This window comes from Pristiophorus japonicus, chromosome 2 (assembly GCF_044704955.1).
Source record: "Pristiophorus japonicus isolate sPriJap1 chromosome 2, sPriJap1.hap1, whole genome shotgun sequence".
Taxonomy (NCBI): domain Eukaryota; kingdom Metazoa; phylum Chordata; class Chondrichthyes; family Pristiophoridae; genus Pristiophorus; species Pristiophorus japonicus.
In genome coordinates this window covers 322,610,688-322,630,145 of record NC_091978.1, presented here as the reverse complement: position 1 = coordinate 322,630,145, position 19,458 = coordinate 322,610,688, and the positions used below count along the sequence as shown (strand labels likewise).

Here is a 19,458-nt window from a genome sequence, read left to right as displayed (position 1 = left end):
TTCATAATTTCAAGCACTTCAATCATATTGAACTCTGTTATTCCTACGAAAAAAGGACCCACTTTTTCAAGCCTCTTCATTTTTGTATTTCTAAGGACAGCAGTCCTAATAAACTTGTTATCCAATAAATTACTTTCCTTCCCACCTCCTTCTGCAATGAATGTTACACCTTAAACATATATGCAAGTCTGCGCAGGCGCCAGAAAGTGGGACGGTGCACTCCGGGAGTTGTAGTTTGTTTCCAGGTTCGCTCCCCTCCCCTCCTCCATCTCAATCTGAATTTCTCGCATCCTGTCCGAGCCCGTTGGGGTGGTACTACGACTCCCACAAAACACCGCGCGATCATGCCGCGCAAAGCATGACGGACATCGTGGCACTGGAAGGACAGGTTGCGGTCGAGCTACCTGACAAAGGTGTTTCTGGGGGGTGGGGTGGGGAAAGGACTTCAAGTCCCAGAGTGCAGCAGGGTGGGCGGGGCCGGGTCATATGTGTCTGGAGGGGGCGGGGGGAGAGAGAGAGAGAGAGAGAGAGTGTGGGGGGCGGATCACTTGCTCGCGCAGCCTGTACAGTTTGAGTTGAACGGTTGCTCGGCGAGTGCGAGACAGACGAGGGTGGCGCGAGAGAGGTCGGTACGAGCGCGAGCTGCAGGCAGTCAGACAGTCAGAGTCAGCGCGAGCCTGTGCCTTGTGCTCAGTAACCTTACCTCCGGCAGACACAGACAGACAGAGAGAGAGAGAGGCGCCTTGGGTCCGGCCAGGCACAGCGAGCCCGCTCCGCCCCACCCCGCCGACCTGATCGCAGGCGGGTTTAAAGGGAACATTTTGCCCGGGGACGGGGTTAAATTTAGTTCCAGAGAGCAGGACAGAGTTGGAGAGGGAGCGAGACGACTCCCAGCCCCGGGGTGTGAGAGCAGGGAGTGGGACAGAGGATCAGAAACAGCCCGGCACTGGGAGTAGGCAGTGGGACAGAGGATCAGAAACAGCCCGGCACTGGGAGTAGGCAGTGGGACAGAGGATCAGAAACAGCCCGGCACTGGGAGTAAGGAGTGGGACAGAGGATCAGAAACAGCCCGGCACTGGGAGTAAGGAGTGGGACAGAGGATCAGAAACAGCCCGGCACTGGGAGTAAGGAGTGGGACAGAGGATCAGAAACAGCCCGGCACTGGGAGTAAGGAGTGGGGCAGAGGATCAGAAACAGCCCGGCATTGGGAGCAAAGACTGAGGTTAACTTGGGACAAGTGTCTGCCCAGCAGCTTTTATTTTTCAATGTTGATCGCTTCTCTCCCCGAGCGGTTTTAGTGTTTATACGCAGGCTGCAGCGAGACGACCCTTATCCCAAGCCCAGGATCTCAGTCTGCCCGGCTGCACACTGAACAAGCGGAAGAAGGGGGGAAGCATTTAGTCTGGTGTCCTGCAGTTTGTTGCTGGGGTTTACTCATCATGTGAACCCTGAATGTGACACTTAGCGAGTTGAGTGGCGAGGACTCCAGTTCTGACACCATTGAAACTGCATTTCCTTCCCGAAGAAGCTTTGTTGCGCTGGATTTACGATGTGGAGGGCTCCAGAAGATCATGGACAGCTGCAGTAGGTTTGCAGATGAAATCATCTGGATGGAGCTACGATGAAGGCAGTGGTGACGAGAAGGATGAGGATATTGATCAGTTATAGATCGGTGCAAGAATAAGATCAAAGGAAACGACCAGGCAACGAGACAATAAAAGATACAATGGATGGATATTGTATCCAACGATTACTCGGTACTATGCGGCTAATATATAACAAATAGTAAAACTATTAGTTGGATTTGTCATTTGTTTAACCAACAAAGAGGAAACAAAAAACGTAAGAAAATGACTCCAATTTCGCTGCAGGTGCTTTACTGCAGGGAATAGTATTGAGAAATTGTGGACTTTCTCGGAAGAACATAACATTAATTCTCAGGCAATACTGCTTTTAGTTTGGTTTTGTTTCTATTTTTTTATATATTTGTCAAATCTTCTCCCGTGCATATGCAATAAAACAAAGATAACGTCGCAGACAAAGAAAATCATCACTGCACGCAAACATGTCTCAGAGTTTGTTGCAAGGAAAGAGGTTTTTCTGCAGGGAGTGGGTTTTCCATAAACTCCAGCATTGTCTTCAAGAAAAGAACACTGGCAAAACGTTTGGAATCTCCAATCCCAGTGGGAATGGTGGGCTCCCTGGGAAAAATGCAGGAGGTATCGGGGGTATCCTGATCGTTGGGGGTCCCGGCAGCGGTAAGACAGCACTGTGCACTGAACTGGTTTGGCCCACCTGCCCGCAGCTGGTGCAGCGGGGCTTACATCGTCAGGCACTCGCTTTTCACTTCTGTAAAGCACAGGACGCGGACACACTCTGTGTTAGCAACTTCATCCGAAGCCTCGTCTCCCAGATTCGCAATAGCAGCCTGGTTCAGGGATACGAAGAGAAACTGCGAGAACCAGCCGTCCACAGCGTGCTGCAGGCTGGCGAATGTGAGAGGAATCCTGGGGAAGCCTTTAAAAGGTACAGTATAGTCAAAAATGAACAGTATCCTCCTGTTGAAGGTGTCTTTTTTTTAAAATGCATGGTATTTGGTACTGTATATGTATGAATGATTGTTTTAATCCTGGGTAATAATTATTTACATCTGCAATTACAAATAATACCCATGAGTTACTCCATAATGGTTGACAAAGCACGTGTTTCTAAATAGCTCTTAAATATTGTGTTGACTCCAAAGGGATCAATTTAAAAACAAAAACTAAACAGATAAGGGGGGGTTTTGATTCTGCTTGCTTTCGGTACAGATTTCCCACTGTATGTGTAGAAATGCTGGTGTTGGATAGGTACAATGAATGATGGGCTGGCAATCTCAAGTTGTACTGCCAGCTCCACATCATGCTCTGACTAGAACATAGGAACAGGAGGAGGCAATTCAGCCCCTCTCTCCTGTTCTGCCATTCAATTAGATCATGGCTGATCTGTACCTCAACCCCATTGACTCACCTTTGGTCTATAATCTCTTGATATCCTTATCTAATAATAATCTGTCTGTCTGACAAGAAAGTGCTCTGTTCATCAATGTCCAGATCCGAATTACATTTTAATATGGATGAAAATTAACTGGATAGTCAGTGCACTGCTAACAAAAAAGTTAAAAATTACACAAAGTTTGATTTGTGCTGCTTGTAATTATGCTACAGCAAGTAAAAGTGATATCTGAGACAATTTTCTTGAGGTGGTGTCATGCTGAATGTCTAAATTCGATTTGGGGGATTTCACGTAGTTTGAGTCATTGCAAAGACAAAGCTGCTTCATGTGGAGACAAAAAGGGAGAAGTGCAGCTGACCGACAAGACTGCCTGAATTCAGGTAGATTAAACATTCAACATAATAATTCTAAAACCAATAGAAGTTCTTACTCATTCACCTCTTTTGGCCTTTTGAATGTCTTTGGTTTGGCGCTCTCCACCATTGTTGACATCCATGAAGAGGAGCATAGTAAGTGGACTGATTTTCTTGTTAACTGCTGCTTTTCTTGCTAGAAATCTAGTGAAAGAGAACGATATCTTCCTGGTAGCAGTGACATTTTGCTGTTCTTTCATTCTTATGGAAGAACGGTCAGTCATAAGTTGCAGTGCTCATCAGCAGTTGGTCCTTCACAAAAGAACAGCAGCAGCCGTTCACTGACACCTATGAGCCCTTCTATTCTGTTGGCCACCCCAGTAAACCCAGTGGCTCTGGTATTGATCAGTTAAAGAGTGAATATGACATTTTTCTCCAACACTCCTGGAAAACTTGTGAACTATCATTTTAAAGTGAACTTTTTGAGTCATGTATGTGGAATATGACTCGAATATTTTGCTGAACTGGGATGAGGGGAAAGCCCAAGCCCAAGTCCAAGACATATATGTGCTTGTGCGATAATTGCCAAATACATTAACTCAAACTGTTCTATTTTGCACAACCAATTCCTCCCCCCCCCCCCCCCCCCCGGGATCTCTTCCCCTGTTGCCATTATTTCTGTATTGTAAATGACTATAAAAGTATAATTTATTTTAATGAATTTATAAGGTGTTCCTTGTATAGAAAGATATTGTAGATGTTGACATTCAAATCTGATTTTTATTGAGGTTTAGGCCGAAACAAATAGCATTGATGGCATTCCCCTTGTAATGATCTAGCTGGTAGCATCAGGTCATGATTAACCAGTTAAATGTGCTCTGGCAACTTTTTAGAAGGTTGACCTCTAAACCACCAGAAACATGATCAGGTGAAGTATGATAGAAGTGCAGAAATCAGGAGAATGTTGCCTCATAAATTTTGAGTGAGATGATACTGTTTCTTTGAAGAGGCCATATTCTTTCTGTTTTGTATTGTCTTCTCTATCAAAAGTGTAAAAACAACTTTTCAAGTTTGCTACTACGTTGTTACAATGTTTTTTTCCCTTGGAAAACTTCTGTGTATTGCTATATTGTAGCATTTGGAGTCTGATGCACCATCCCAGAAGGCACATGTGCACAGCAACTAGTATAGAACCTGAGCATTATTCTTTAACTGTTCAAAGATGCAAGGGTTTAGTCTGAGTTGAGACAGGCTGTCTCAGTTCTGTTTGTTATTGACTCTCCTTTCATGGGACCACTGCAGAAGAAATGTCATTGTTTCAATTTGTTTTATATAGAGTTCATTAAAGTTTACAAGCTCCCTTGGATAACAGTTCCCTGTAACCTATAAAGTACTTGCAGACATGTATATTAAGGATCTTGCATCGTCTTGTACATTTTGGAAATATATTTTGAGAGTTGATGGGGCGAGTAAGCTGCCGCACATTTTCCCAGTGGATGAATTCCCAACCAGTTTGCTGAAAGGGATGATGTAGCAGTGTTCTGGCTAAATGCCTTGCTAATAAAGGAAAGACTTGTTGAAACATTCTTGGTTTGAAATAGAAATTTTTAACTGGGTGCCAGAAAGCTTATGCCACTGTTATAGTACAATACAAGTGCAGGCGGAGGCATTGAAAGCCCTAAAAAAAAAATAGCATTGGCAGCAAAGTTAAATAGCTCCTGCCAACAGCATTTGTCATCTGGTCTGCTATTGTGAGTCTGGCTGCAGGCGTGCGGACCAGCAATGCAGTTTCCATATTGCTGACTTGTGCAAATTTTTGCTCCAATGTCTGGGAAGGTCATGGTTAGATTAACAAGTCATAACTGCAAAATATAATTATTTGTCTCTGCACAAAATTGGTCAATGTGCAGTTGCTTTAAAATATGTAAATGTAAAAAAATTAGTATCAACAGGAACCAATTCTGTTATGGAAATGGCTTTAATCTAGAGCATCATTCAGGATCCTATCATCAGTATCACAGTGAATGCAGAGAGAGTAACTTTAAGGCTGTCAAAATATACACTTAATCTTTCACCAATGTAAACTTTTATAGAGGATGCTGGGTATCTTTCTCTTTCCTCACTTCACTGCAACATACTCCTTGAATTAGTAGCCTTGTTACGAATTGACAGTGCAGCCCTAGATTTTAAATCTGGTCACTTTCTGCTTGAGAGCCAAGTGCTCAGTCATAGCAGGCTGTTGAAATGATATGTCAAGTGAGGTGGCTTTGTGCCATTCTAGTTAAATACAATCTCTTGCAATTTCTCTTATCTGGCTTATTATTCATACAGGAAGATTAGAATCTACAGTAATTAGCAGTAGAAAATCAAACCGACAAAGTGGCTTCAGATAAAATGGATAACATTATTAACATTCATATCAAATTTATGAGCAAATCTTTTCCTGATTCAGGCACTTAAAATGATTTTTCTTTTGTGCTAAAATATAGCTTTCAGCAATAATCAACAATGTGTGATATGTTTTCTAAAACTTAGAAAGCCTATATAAAACATTGCTTTAGTGCAGGTGGAATTATATTGTGCCACACACAATCAAATTGTGAGAATCTTTTAGCCTATCTCAATCGCTCACATAGCATGTTGATTAGGCTGCTGCTCGTGGAGTTTTACAGTGGCCATTCCAGTTTTTTGAGTCCATTGTCTGAAAAGTTCTGACCTGTAAACTGGTTAGAAAAAGTCTGCTTTTTATCTTTTTTAAAAATCAAAAAACAATAATCTTTTTCATATATGTGTTTCATGATGGGGCATTAATAATGTTTTTGGATGAAACATTAAACAAATTCCATTTGCATGTCTGGTTGGATGTAAAAGATCTCATGGCGCTATTCAAAGAAGATAATCAGATCACAGTAGATTTGTGAAATCTGTCATCACAATGGCAAGTCTTCAGTGTTCTTAGTTTGGAAAATGTTGGAGTCCATTATTAAAGAAGCAGTAGCAGGACATTTGGGAAAAGCATAATTCAGTCAGGCAGAGTCAGAATGGATTTATGAAGGGGAAGTCATGTTTGCTGGAATTCTTTGAGGATGTAACGAACAGGATGGATAAAGGGGAACCAGTGGATGTGGTGTATTTGGACTTCCAGGAGGCATTTGACAAGGTGCCACATAAAAGGCACAGGATAAAAGTTCACGGGGTTGGGGGTAATATATTAGCATGGATAGAGGATTGGCTCTTTGAGGATGTAAAAAAAACCTGCAAAAGTACAGTCAGGCTAAGTGAGTGGCGTATAATGTTGGAAAGTGTGAGGTTATGCACTTTGGCAGAAAAAAATCGAAGAGCAAGTTATTATTTAAATGGAGAAAAATTGCATAGTGCTGCAGTACAGCGGGACCTGGGGGTCCTGGTGCATGAAGCAGAAAAGGTTAGTATGCAGGTACAGAAAGTGATCAGGAAGGCCTATGGAATCTTGGCTTTTATTGCAAAGGGGATAGAGTATAAAAGCAGGGAAGTACTGCTACAGTTATACAAGGTATTGGTGAGGCCACACCTGGAATACTGCGTTCAGTTTTGATTACCATATTTAAGAAAGGATATACTTGCTTTGGAGGCAGTTCAGCGAAGGTTCACTTGGTTGACTTATGAGAGAAGGTTGGCCTCTACTCCTATTGGAATTCAGAAGAATGAGGTGTGATCTTATCAAAACGTATAAGATTACGAGGGGGTTTGACGAGGTGGATGCAGAGAGGATGTTTCCACTGATGGGGGAGACTAGAACTAGGGGGCATAATCTTAGAATAAGGGGCCGGCCATTTAAAACTGAGATGAGGAGGAATTTCTTCTCTTTGAGAGTTATAAATCTGTGGAATTCTCTGCCTCGAAGAGCTGTGGAAGCTGGGTCATTGAATAAATTTAAGACAGAGATACAGTTTCTTAACTGATAAGGGGTTATGGGGAACGGGCAGGAAAGTGGACCTGAGTCCATGATCGGATCAGTCATGATTGTATTAAATGGCGGAACAGGCTCGAGGGGCCGTATGGACTACTTCTGCTCCTATTTGTTATGTTCTAACATGGATTTTGTTAGTCTTCTATGGTTAACTTTCAAGCCCTGCCCATCCTAACTGGTGTAATTACTCTTGTGCAAATTAGATACAGACAAAACTTTGAGGGCTCTTTAAGGACAGGTCATAAGCTATTATCCTAAAAATAAATAATGGAAATTTTCAATTCTTGTTACGGAATTGACACTTTTTCTTTTCATAATGTTCAGTCTGCTTGTACAGGTTAGCACTGTGATTGTCCTGTTGGCCAACTTGTGGCAGTTAGAAAAATTAAATTTGTGCAGTCACATTTGTTTGGCACTGGTGCTGTGAAATCTGCACTGTAATATAAATGAGGTGGGTCCACAGCACAAGGAGCTTTTTGAATTGGTGAAGTGACTCAAACAACAAACAACAACAAGCACTTATATAGCACCTTTAACATAGTAAATCATCCCAAGGAGTGTTATCAAATGAAATTTGACACTGAGGAGATATTAGAACAAATGACCAGAAGCCTGGTCAAAGAGGTAGGTTTTAAGGAGAAGAGAGGAAAAGAGTTCCAGAGCTTGCGGCCTAGGCAACTGAAGTCACAGCTGGGAAAAGCAATAAAATCAGGGATGTGCAAGAGTCCAGAATTGGATGAGCGCAGTGAACTTGGAGGTTACAGAGATGGGGAGCAGTAAGGCCATGGATTGATTTGAAAACTAGGATAAGAATTTTAAAATCGAGGCTTTGCTGGACTGGGAACCAATGTAGGTCAACGAGCACAGGGTTGATGTGTTAACTGGACTTGGTGTAAGTTAGGATACATATGGGCACCAGAGTTTTGGATGCGCTCAAGTTTATGGTGGGTGGAAGATGGGAAGCATGCCAGGAGAGCATTAGAATAGTCAAGTTTAGAAAATGTAATAACTATTAAATTGCAATTACATCTTCGTACTCTGCTTAATATAGTGATTAAAAAGCAAATGACCAAACTACAAACTCTTCATTCAAAACTCTAACATAAAGGTGATATAAATCTATAAGATGTAGATTTTAAATAAGTTTTGAGCTTCAACCTAATATTTCAGCATTGAGTTTTGAATGAAGAGTTTGTTCATTTACCTTGTTGGGCAATCTACCAGTAAGTACATTAAGCACATCGCAAATATGTTATTGCACCAACTGCAATAGATATTACATTTTTTAATTCATTGTAATATTATTTCCATTTTGCTGATTCACTGTCTGAGCTACTCTCACTCTCTTTTTCTAGTGCCTTTTCACTACATGATTGCGATGATTTTTGGATATCATCAAACACTGTTTTACCTTTTTGCAATGATTTTTATAACCAAAAACTATTCACAGTGAATGTAAGCCAATGTTAGAATATTTACTTTGTCAAGTCCATGCTGTATGCAATGTATTTTAGCATTTGCTGCAGTTGAAACTTTCCTCTGGTCAAAATGGCAACCTATCGGCTGCATATTTGGAGCGGCTGTGTCTGGTCTGGTCTGAAAACTCATGGAGGCAACATGCCTTCAGTATTTAATTTGTGATTTGGTGTTATGTTTAATGATGCTTAATGTAAGTGCAATGTGATCTCTCTCCTCCATTCTACCACAAAAATAGTAAGAATTCAGAACAAAACATAACTTCATAAATAATCACTCAATCTGAGAGAACACCTACCCGGCATTAGAAATATGAAACTAGCCCATGTTTTGACATGTTTGAACTTAAAATAATAACTTGGGGTTCTAGTTAATTTGTGTTTGAATAGAAATTAAATCTTCGAGCTAATTTAAAGAGGTGCTGTGTTTATGCCAGGAAAGGGAGAGCAGCTATGTGTCTTTGGTCATGACCCCTGCAATATCTGAATGCTCTGTAAAGAAAGTGTTTCCAGACACGTTTGGATAAAGGTTTTGCCCTTTTAGCAATGGTGATTTCAGTTGTTTCTGCATTTGACCGGGAAACAGCACTCCATACATATATTATCTTGCTAACTTTCTCGAAAGCCTTGATTGACATTGCTGAATGCTATTGAATTGTTGTGCAGTTTGTTTATCCTTCGTCACGCTCTCCAAATGTAAGACAGATGTTGAATGGAATTACAGTACGCTGTACACTATAATCAGCTTTCATTTTTTTGAATGTTAATATTTTTCTATCCTAAGAGTGATTTGTGCAGACTTGTCAACTAGTGTTACCAGTTCAACTATGCCAAAAATCAGCTGTATGGTATGTTTACTCTTTTTTTTCTTTCATTAAACACTCCAAGGATGCTATAAATCTTTTTGTTTAAGTATATTTTTATCTAATTATGCAAATTGAGTGTATAATTTTTATAGGCCCACTAGCACAGATGTCATTCTACAGAGTGTGTAGTATTTATTCCAGTTCATTAAATAAAGTGTCACCTTATGCTACGACGCATTTTAAAATGTCATTAAAGAAACAAATGTGTAGTTTGAATGTTGACATTTCCCGTCTTAATCTGTGAAGGCCATGCAGGAATACTATCTCTTTGACCACTACATGGGAACCATGCCTTGGCATGTTCTGTCATGTACAACTCAGCATAGACTTTCTCTGGAACTGATGATATGAAGAAAACCAACATTGCAGTAAAAATGTTCTCTTGTTTGAATATAAGGACATGGAAGTTTCAGTTAGATCAGCTCTGCTTTCCAGTACTCCCTTAAATCCTTCCACTTTGCTACTGATATCCACACTTTAAGTCTTTTCAAACATGCATTTGGTTATCTCTCCTCACATTTTTTACGACATCTGTTTCTCCTGTGTGAGATGCCATGGAAACTGGCCCGGATTTTGTGGTCAGCCTCGAACGAATGGCGCTTGCAGTTCATTACACTAGCCCACAAACTTTTTGTGGGCATTTGTACTGGAGCTTCTGGTAATTAGGGAGTCAAAACAGTGCGGCATCCTCTACAGAGGATATGTGAACTGGGCAAGCGATGGTGTGTTGTCTTACAAAAGCGGAATACTGAGGATGTTGGCAGTCTGAAATAAAAACTGAAAATGACAGAAATACTCAGCAAGTCAGGCAGCATCTGTGGAGAGAGAGAAACAAAGTTATGTTTCAGGTCGATGACCTTTCGTCAGAACTGCCTGACCTGCTGGGTATGTCTCGTTAACCAATCGGATTGAATCTTTACTGAGACACGCAGGCTGCGATTTCGCCCACCAAGGTGGGCACAGTGTGGCCGAGGTAGGTGGCGGGTTATGACCCCACTCCTTACTCCATCCGGCTCTGTGAAGAATCTTCTGTTGATGGGGCTTGTTAAGCCCACCCTGCGAGGTTCCCGGCCAATTAAAAGGAAGTGGGTCTGATGATATCCTTAAAGGGACTATGTCCACATTCATTTTGACAGTTGTATTGTCAGTGTTTTTAAGCACGAGGTGCTGCAAACACTGACGAGCAGTGCACGGCTGCACTCAGGCTCTCCCTGGACCTTCCAATACGCTTATGGAGGGAGTCACAGCACGCATGAGGTTCTCTTCCCTTCAAATGGGCGCAAGAGACCTCCCCAGGACACCAATGCATCCTGGTTATACATTGCACAGGTGGGCCCAAGCAGGGATGTCATCAGGAGGACCAGGCTGCAGTGGTGAAAACCTTTCAATGATCTCAGTAGATCACGAAATATTACTGAAAAGCACACGCAACTTCATCCTGCTGTGCCACTCATCACATCCCCGTCACTCTGCCTTCCCTACCCTATTCCTGCACATCCTTACTCTCACCAACTTAGCTTGCACCTCCACCCATCCTTCCCTCCTCTATTATCACTTCCCCATTTCAGTAGCCACCCCTTGCACTCATCCTTGTCTGACCATACCAACTAACGACACACAAGGGTGGGCACTTGGATCTTATAACCAATGTTCAAATGAAGTTTCTGTTAGTGTTGCCAAACATTGAAATCTTTATTTTCAACACTTTGCTGCCTTGGACAAATTTTTGTGCGCCTTTGGAAGTGGCTTAGTGAGTTGGAGTGAATGGTGAGACATAATGGTACCTTCCACAATGGTGATGAATGTGAATGGAATGACTTGGGCATTGCAGGGATGTTTTATGGTGCTGGTGTGGAGTCGTGCCAACCTGGCGCAGCATGCAGCAGCCAGGATGTACAGCAACAAGTGATGTAAATCTGGCCATGGTGAGGTTATCCCTGACCTTCCAGGCAGCAATGCAGGTGTTGATGCCTTGAGTCCTTTGCAGTAGGGCATTAGGTGATTGCGGAGTACGTTGGTGTTGGTGTTGCTGGTGTGCCTGGTGATGTTGAGGCTGATTGTGGTAGGATTCTGAGGACCACGGTGAGACTTTTTCAAGGGCACCGTGCTGCTGGAATAGATGGCAACTGAAGTTGAGATGACTGAAGCGATCAGTCAGTGGTGAGAGGTTGCTCCAAGGGGATGACCGTGGAGTAGAGAGTTTACTCCAACACTTCCAACCTGCATTAAGCTGAAAAGTGTATTCCGAATCCTGAAGGCTCATTGGAAAGTGAACAGCTGTGAAATGGTAACTTTTATACCAGTTTTGCAGCTGTCACCTATTCAGAGGAATGGAGAGTCATGGAAAACCCACGGCTTACTTGCTGAACATGATCCCCGAGCACCGTGAAACTCGACAAAGAGCTGGAAAAATGGTAATTACTTGGTAAACTGTTTCAGTACCTTTTTTAACAAGCTCTTAATTATGTCAATTGGCTTCCCCGCTGCTTAGTGTCGGGTCTTCAAAGCGTAGACTGACCCGGCATTTGGGAAACTGATGTGGAGGCGGATTGACAGCAGGCTATCGACCCACTGTCAATCTTTTAAGTTTTGACAGCAGACCCACCTCCAAACCTACCCTCTGAGCACTGGCAAAATTCTGGCTAAAGTCTAAACCAGGAAGTGTAAATTCAAAAATTACTTCAATGCTAAATGACGTGCAGAAAACTAAATAAAGAGAGAAAGTAAGATCGGATTAAGAGAGAGAGAGAGAAATAAGAGACACAAAGCAAAAGTCAAAGAGCAAATTCATTTAATGTAATTATGACATTCGGATGACTTCTAAACTGCTTGGGCTTCTACTTGACATCATCTGAACTCCTTGAGAAGATTATTCATTTGCAATCACTCTCCAGTATCCACTGATGTACATGTCAGACATTCAAATGTAATATTGATTGGTTTACCATTTACCATTCAGGCTAGCAGGATCTCTGTATTCATAGAAACATAGAAAATAGGTGCAGGAGTAGGCCATTCGGCCCTTTGAGCCTGCACCACCATTCAATAAGATCATGGCTGATCATTCCCTCAGTACCCCTTTCATGCTTTCTCTGCATACCCCTTGATCCCCTTAGCTGTAAGGGCCATATCTAACTCCCTCTTGAACATATCCAATGAACTGGTGTCACCAATTCTCTGCGGCAGGGAATTCCACAGGTTAACAACTGAGTGAAGAAGTTTCTCCTTATCTCAGTCCTAAATGGCCTACCCCTTATCCTAACATTGTGTCCCCTGGTTCTGGACTTACCCAACATCAGGAACATTCTACCTGTCCCGTCAGAATCTTGTGTTTCTATGAGATCCCTTCTCATGCTTCTAAACTCCAATGTATAAAGACCCAGTTGATCCAATCTCTCCTCATATGTCAGTCCTGCCATCCTGGGAATCAGTCTGGTGAACCTTCACTGCACTCCCTCAATAGCAAGAACATCCTTCCTCTGATTAGGAGACCAAAACTCAACACTATATTCCATGTGAGGCTTCACCAAGGCCCTGTACATCTGCAGTAAGACCTCCCTGCTCCTATACTCAAATCCCCTAGCTATGAAGGCCAACAAACCATTTGCCGCCTTCACCACCGCCTGCTGTACCTGTGTGCCAACTTTCAAAGACTGATGAACCATGACACCCAGGTCTCGTTGCACCTCCCCTTTTCTTAATCTGCTGCCATTCAGATAATATTCTGGCTTCGCGTTTTTGCCCCCAAAGTGGATAACCTCACATTTATCCACATTATACTGCATCTGCCGTGCATTTGTCCACTCACCTAACCTGTCCAAGTCACCCTGCAACCTCTTAGCGTCCCCCTCACAGCTCACACCCAGTTTAGTGTCAACTGCAAACTTGGAGATATTACACTCAATTCTGTCATCCACATCATTGATGTATATTGTAAAGAGCTGAGGTCCCAGCACTGAGCCCTGCGGCACTCCACTAGTCACTGCCTGCCATTGTGAAAAGGACCCGTTTATCCCGACTCTCTGCTTCCTGTCTGCCAACCAGTTCTCTATCCACATCAGTATATTACCCCAATACCATGTGCTTTGATTTTGCACACCAATCTCTTCTGTGGGACTTTGTCAACAGCCTTTTGAAAGTCCAAATACACCACATCCACTGGATCTCCCTTGTCCACTCTACTAATTACATCCTCAAAAAAATTCCAGAAGATTTGTCAAGCATGATTTCCCCTTCATAAATCCATGCTGACTTGGACCGATCCTGTCACTGCTTTCCAAACGCGCTGCTATTACATCCTTAATAATTGATTCCAACATTTTCCCCACTACTGATGTCAGGCTAACCGGTCTATAATTACCCGCTTTCTCTCTCCCTCACTGTTTTAAAAAGTGGTGTTACATTAGCTACCCTCCAGTCCATAGGAACCGATTCAGAGTCGATAGACTGTTGGAAAATGATCACCAAAGCATCTACTATTTCTAGGGCCACTTCCTTAAGTACTCTGGCATGCAGACTATCAGGCCCCGGAGATTTATCGGCCTTCAATCCTATCAATTTCCCTAACACAATTTCCTGCCTAATAAGGATATCCTTCAGTTCCTCCTCCTCACTAGACCCTCGGTCCCCTAGTACTTCCGGAAGGTTATTTGTGTCTTCCTTCGTGAAGACAGAACCAAAGTATTTGTTCAATTGGTCTGCCATTTCTTTGTTCCCCATTATAAATTCACCTGAATCCGACTGCAAGGGACCTACGTTTGTCTTCACTAATCTTTTTCTCTTCACATATCTGTAGAAGCTTTTGCAGTCCGTTTCTATGTTCCCACAAGCTTCTTCTTGTACTCTATTTTCCCCCTTTTTAATTAAACCCTTTGTCCTCCTCTGCTGAATTCTAAATTTCTCCCAGTCCTCAGGTTTGTTGCTTTTTCTAGCTAATTTATATGCCTGTTCATTGGATTTAACACTCCTTAATTTCCCTTGTTAGCCATGGTTGAGCCACCTTCCCCATTTTATTTTTACTCCAGATAGGGATGTACAATTGCTGAAGTTCATCCATGTGATCTTTAAATGTTTGCCATTGCCTATCCACCGTCAACCCTTTAAGTATCATTTGCCAGTCTATTCTAGCCAATTCACGCCTCAAACCATCGAAGTTACCTTTCCTTAAGCTCAGGACCCTAGTTTCTGAATTAACTGTGTCACTCTCCATCTTAATAAAGAATTCTATCATGTTATGGTCACTCTTCCCCAAGCGGCCTCACACAACAAGATTGCTCATTAGTCCTTTCTCATTACACATCACCCAATCTAGGGTGGCCAGCTCCCTAATAGGTTCCTCGACATATTGGTCTAGAAAACCATCCCTAATACTCTTCAAGAAATCCTCCTCCATCGCATTGCTACCAGTTTGGTTAACCCAATCAATATGTAGATTAAAGTTACCCATTATAACTGCTGTACCTTTAATGCATGTGTTGTGTATGCATGCCTGTTTGCTGTGTGATGTCTGTAACACTGTATGCAACATTGAATGTGCCCTTGTACTGTACACACCTTACCGGTACACTAGAGGGTGCTGTTGCTGGAGACCCAGGGGTTACCTGCACACGGCAGGTAACCCAGTATAAAAAGGAACACACAGTTTGTTGGCAGACACTTGGGAGCTGCGAATAAAGACTGCAAGCCTGCAGAGTTTAAGACCATACCCTGCCTCGTGGAGTCATGATTAAAGGTGCCTACATATGCTACAGCATGCATCCCTAATTTCTTGTTTGATGCTGTCCCCAACCATACTACTACTGTTTGGTGGTCTGTACACAACTCCCACTAGAGTTTTCTGCCCCAGTTGCTTTAGAATTTGTATTTGGTTCAGAGCTGCAATCTTTTATATTGCTGAAAATCACAAACTTGCAGTAATTGCCCACTATGAATTGTGGAGATTTTTGGTGTTAAAAATATCCCAGCTCTTCCCTTTTGACATGTTTAGGACTACAAAGCAGGATGTTAATGGTTCTCAACTGGCTTCAACTAAAAACTAAAAATCAGCATGCTCATTGGGTAAATAAGGCAATGCTTCATGTGAATTGAATTTGTCAATATCTGAGTTGTAGAGGAGTATATTCTGATTGGTGTCCCCTGACCAAAGTGGTTTGTGTTGGGAAATGCAAATGTATATGGAACTTTAATTTAACCATTCTGGTTTGTATTAAATTTGAGCAAAGTGCAATGTTAAGATTTGCTTTGGGTCCGTATGACTTTTACCATTCAGTTAATGATGCCCACAGAATAAGTAGAATACAGCTTCGGGCAACAGTGTGTAGCAGAATACACTGAGAATTTGTAATTTAAGAACTCTGTTCCTTGTCATGAGTGACAGTGCATTACCAATTCTCCATCACCCAGTGATATATTCTATTTAGGGCTTGACACCAAGGCTTGCTTAAAGTACACAATGGAGGTTTTTACAAGGACTGCATAAGTGACCAGCAGCTAGTGTTGGTGAAGCCGTGAAAGTAACAGCCTAAATAATTGGAATGCTCAAAGCTTGATATTGTCTCCCTATTGGGAGATTTTCTAAGCTTAAATAAAAATTATTGGATCACTACATTAAGTATCTGAAAAAGCTAACAATATATCCTAGATGTTCATTTTAAAAATGTGCAGTCATACTACTCATTTATAACACATATTTTATTTGAGTATAATGCACCCTTCACCTTCTTGGGGTTAGTTTCCAAAAAGTTATTTCTAAATAATTGCAAGTGAGCCAGACTCATCTCTCCCTGTACCAAGTAGGGCAACACATCCTGTGAGGTAGACACTGCCAATGTACTGTCTAACTGGTAAGGAGTCAGGAATATGTTGCTCCGCCTGCTCAACCCATCCATGTTCACAATATGTAGGAATCTCCTACATAGCTTGATTTTTCTTTTACATTACAGTTGTTCAGAGGCATAGAAACATAGGAAATAGATGCAGCAGTAGGCCATTCGGCCCTTCGAGCCTGCACCACCATTCAATAGGATCATGGCTGATCATTCCCTCAGTGCCCCTTTCCTGCTTTCTCACCATACCCCTTGATCTCTTTAGCTGCAAGGACCATATCTAACACCCACTTGAATATATCCAATGAACTGCCATCAACAACTCTCTGAGGCAGGGAATTCCACAGGTTAACAACTCTGAATGAAGAAGTTTCTCCTCATCTCAGTCCTAAATGGCCTACCCCTTATCCTAAGACTATGTCCCCTGGTTCTGGACTTCCCCATCATCGGGAACATTCTTCCCGTATCTAACCTGTCCAGTCCAGAATCTTATATGTTTCTGAGATCCCCTCATCCTTTTCAACTCCGGTGAATAAAGGCCCGGTTGATCCAGTCTCTCCTCTTATGTCAGTCCAGCCATCCCTAGAATCAGTATGGTGAACCTTCGCTGCACTCCCTCAATAGCAAGAATGTCCTTCCTCAGATTTGGAGACCAAAACTGAACATATTATTCCAGGTGGGGCCTCACCAAGGCCTTGTACAACTGCAGTAAGACCTCCCTGCTCCTATACTCTCATCCCCTAGCTATGAAGGCCAACATACCATTTGCTGCCTTTACCACCTGCTGTACCTACATGCCAGCTTTTAATGACTGATGAACCATGACACCCAGGTCTCGTTGCACCTCCCCTTTTCCTAATCTGCCGCCATTCAGATAATCTGCCTTTGTGTTTTTGCCCCCAAAATGGATAACCTCACATTTATCCACATTATACTGCATCTGCCATGCATTTGCTCACTCACCTAACCTGTTCAAGTTATCCTGCAGCCTCTGAACATCCTCCTCACAGCTCACACCGCCACCCAGTTTAGTGTCATCTGCAAATTTGGAGATATTACACTCAATTCCTTCATCTAAATTGTTAATGTATATTGTATAAAGAGCTGGGGTCCCACTGCCTGCCATTCTGAAAAGGACCCGTTTATCCTGATTCTCTGCTTCCTGTCTGCCAACCAGTTCTCTATCCACGTCAGTACATTACCCCCAATACCATGTGCTTTGATTTTGCACACCAATCTCTTGTGCGGGACCTTGTCAAAAGCCTTTTGAAAGTCCAAATACACTACATCCACTGGTTCTCCCTTGTCCACTCTGCTTGTTACATTCTCAAAAAATTCCAGAAGATTCGTCAAGCATGATTTCCCCTTCATAAATCCATGCTGACTTGGACCGATCCTGTCACTGCTTTCCAAATGCGCTGCTATTTCATCCTTAACGATTGATTCCAACATTTTCCCCACTACTGATGTCAGGCTTAACCGGTCTATAATTACCCATTTTCTATCCCTCCTTTTTAAAAAAAAAAGTGGTGTTACATTAGCCACCCTCCAGTCCATAGGAACTGATCCAGAATCGATAACTGTTGGAAAATGATCACCAATGCATCCACTATTTCTAGGGCCACTTCCTTAAGTACTCTGGGATGCAGACTATCAGGCCCCATGGATTTATTGATCTTCAATCCTATCAATTTCCCTAACACAATTTCCCGCCTAATAAGGAATCCTTCAGTTCCTCCTCTCACTAGACCCACTGTCCCCTAGTACATTCGGAAAGTTATTTGTGTCTTCCTTCGTGAAGACAGAACCGAAGTATTTGTTCAATTGGTCTGCCATTTCTTTGTTCCCCATTATAAATTCACCTGAATCCGAACGCAAGGGACCTACGTTTGTCCTCACTAATCTTTTTCTCTTCACATATTTATAGAAGCTTTTGCAGTCAGTTTTTATGTTCCCTGCAAGCTTCCTCTCGTGCTCTATTTTCCCCCTCTTAATTAAACCCTTAGTCCTCCTCTGTTGAATTCTAAATTTCTCCCAGTCCTCAGGTTTGTTGCTTTTTCTAGCCAATTTATATGCCTCTTCCTTGGTTTTAACACTATCCTTAATTTCTCTTGTTAGCCACGGTTGAGCCACCTTCCCCATTTTATTTTTACTCCAGACAGGGATGTACAATTGCTGAAGTTCATCCATGTGATCTTTAAATGTTTGCCATTGCTTATCCACTGTCAACTCTTTAAGTATCCTTTGCCAGTCTATTCTAGCCAATTCACGCCTCGTATCATTGAAGTTAAGGGCCCTAGTTTCCGAATTAACTGTGTCACACTCCATCCTAATAAAGAATTCTACTACATTATGGTCACTCTTCCCCAAGGGGCCTTGCACAACAAGATTGCTGATTAGTCCCTTCTCATTACACATCACCCAGTCTGGGATGGCCAGCGCTCCTCTAGTTGGTTCTTCGACATAATGGTCTAGGAAACCATCCCGAATACACTCCAGGAAATCTTCCTCCACCGCATTGCTACCAGTTTGGTTAGCCCAATCAATATGTAGATTAAAGTCGCCCATGATAACTGCTGTACATTTATTGCATACATCCCTTATTTCTTGTTTGATGCTGTCCCCAACCTCACTACTACTGTTTGGCGGTCTGTACGCAACTCCCACTGGTGTTTTCTGCCCTTTGGTATTCCGCAGCTCCACCCATACCGATTCCACATACTCCAGGCTAATGTCCCTCCTTAATATTGCATTTATTTCCTCTTTAACCAGCAACGCCACCCCGCCTCCTTTTCCTCTCTTGTCTATCCTTCCTAAATGTTGAATACCCCTGGATGCTGAGTTCCCAGCCTTGGTCACCCTGGAGTCATGTCTCCGTGATGCCAATTACATCATATCCGTTAACTGCTATCTGCGCAGTTTATTCGTCCACCTTATTCTGAATACGCCTCGCATTGAGGCACAGAGCCTTCAGGTTTGTCTTTTTAACACACTTTG

General features: G+C 42.5%; 1 protein-coding gene across 1 annotated transcript in view; it reads left to right on the top strand.

Annotated features, from left to right (window-relative positions):
• The first annotated feature begins 574 nt into the window (after positions 1-574).
• ankrd50 (ankyrin repeat domain 50) overlaps positions 575-19,458 on the top strand; it is a 186,085-nt gene continuing 167,201 nt past the window's right edge. The window contains exon 1 of the mRNA XM_070871825.1: positions 575-2,526. Within this exon, the coding sequence (XP_070727926.1) occupies positions 2,066-2,526 (461 nt within the window). The 5' untranslated portion in view covers positions 575-2,065. The remainder of the gene's footprint in view (positions 2,527-19,458) is intronic.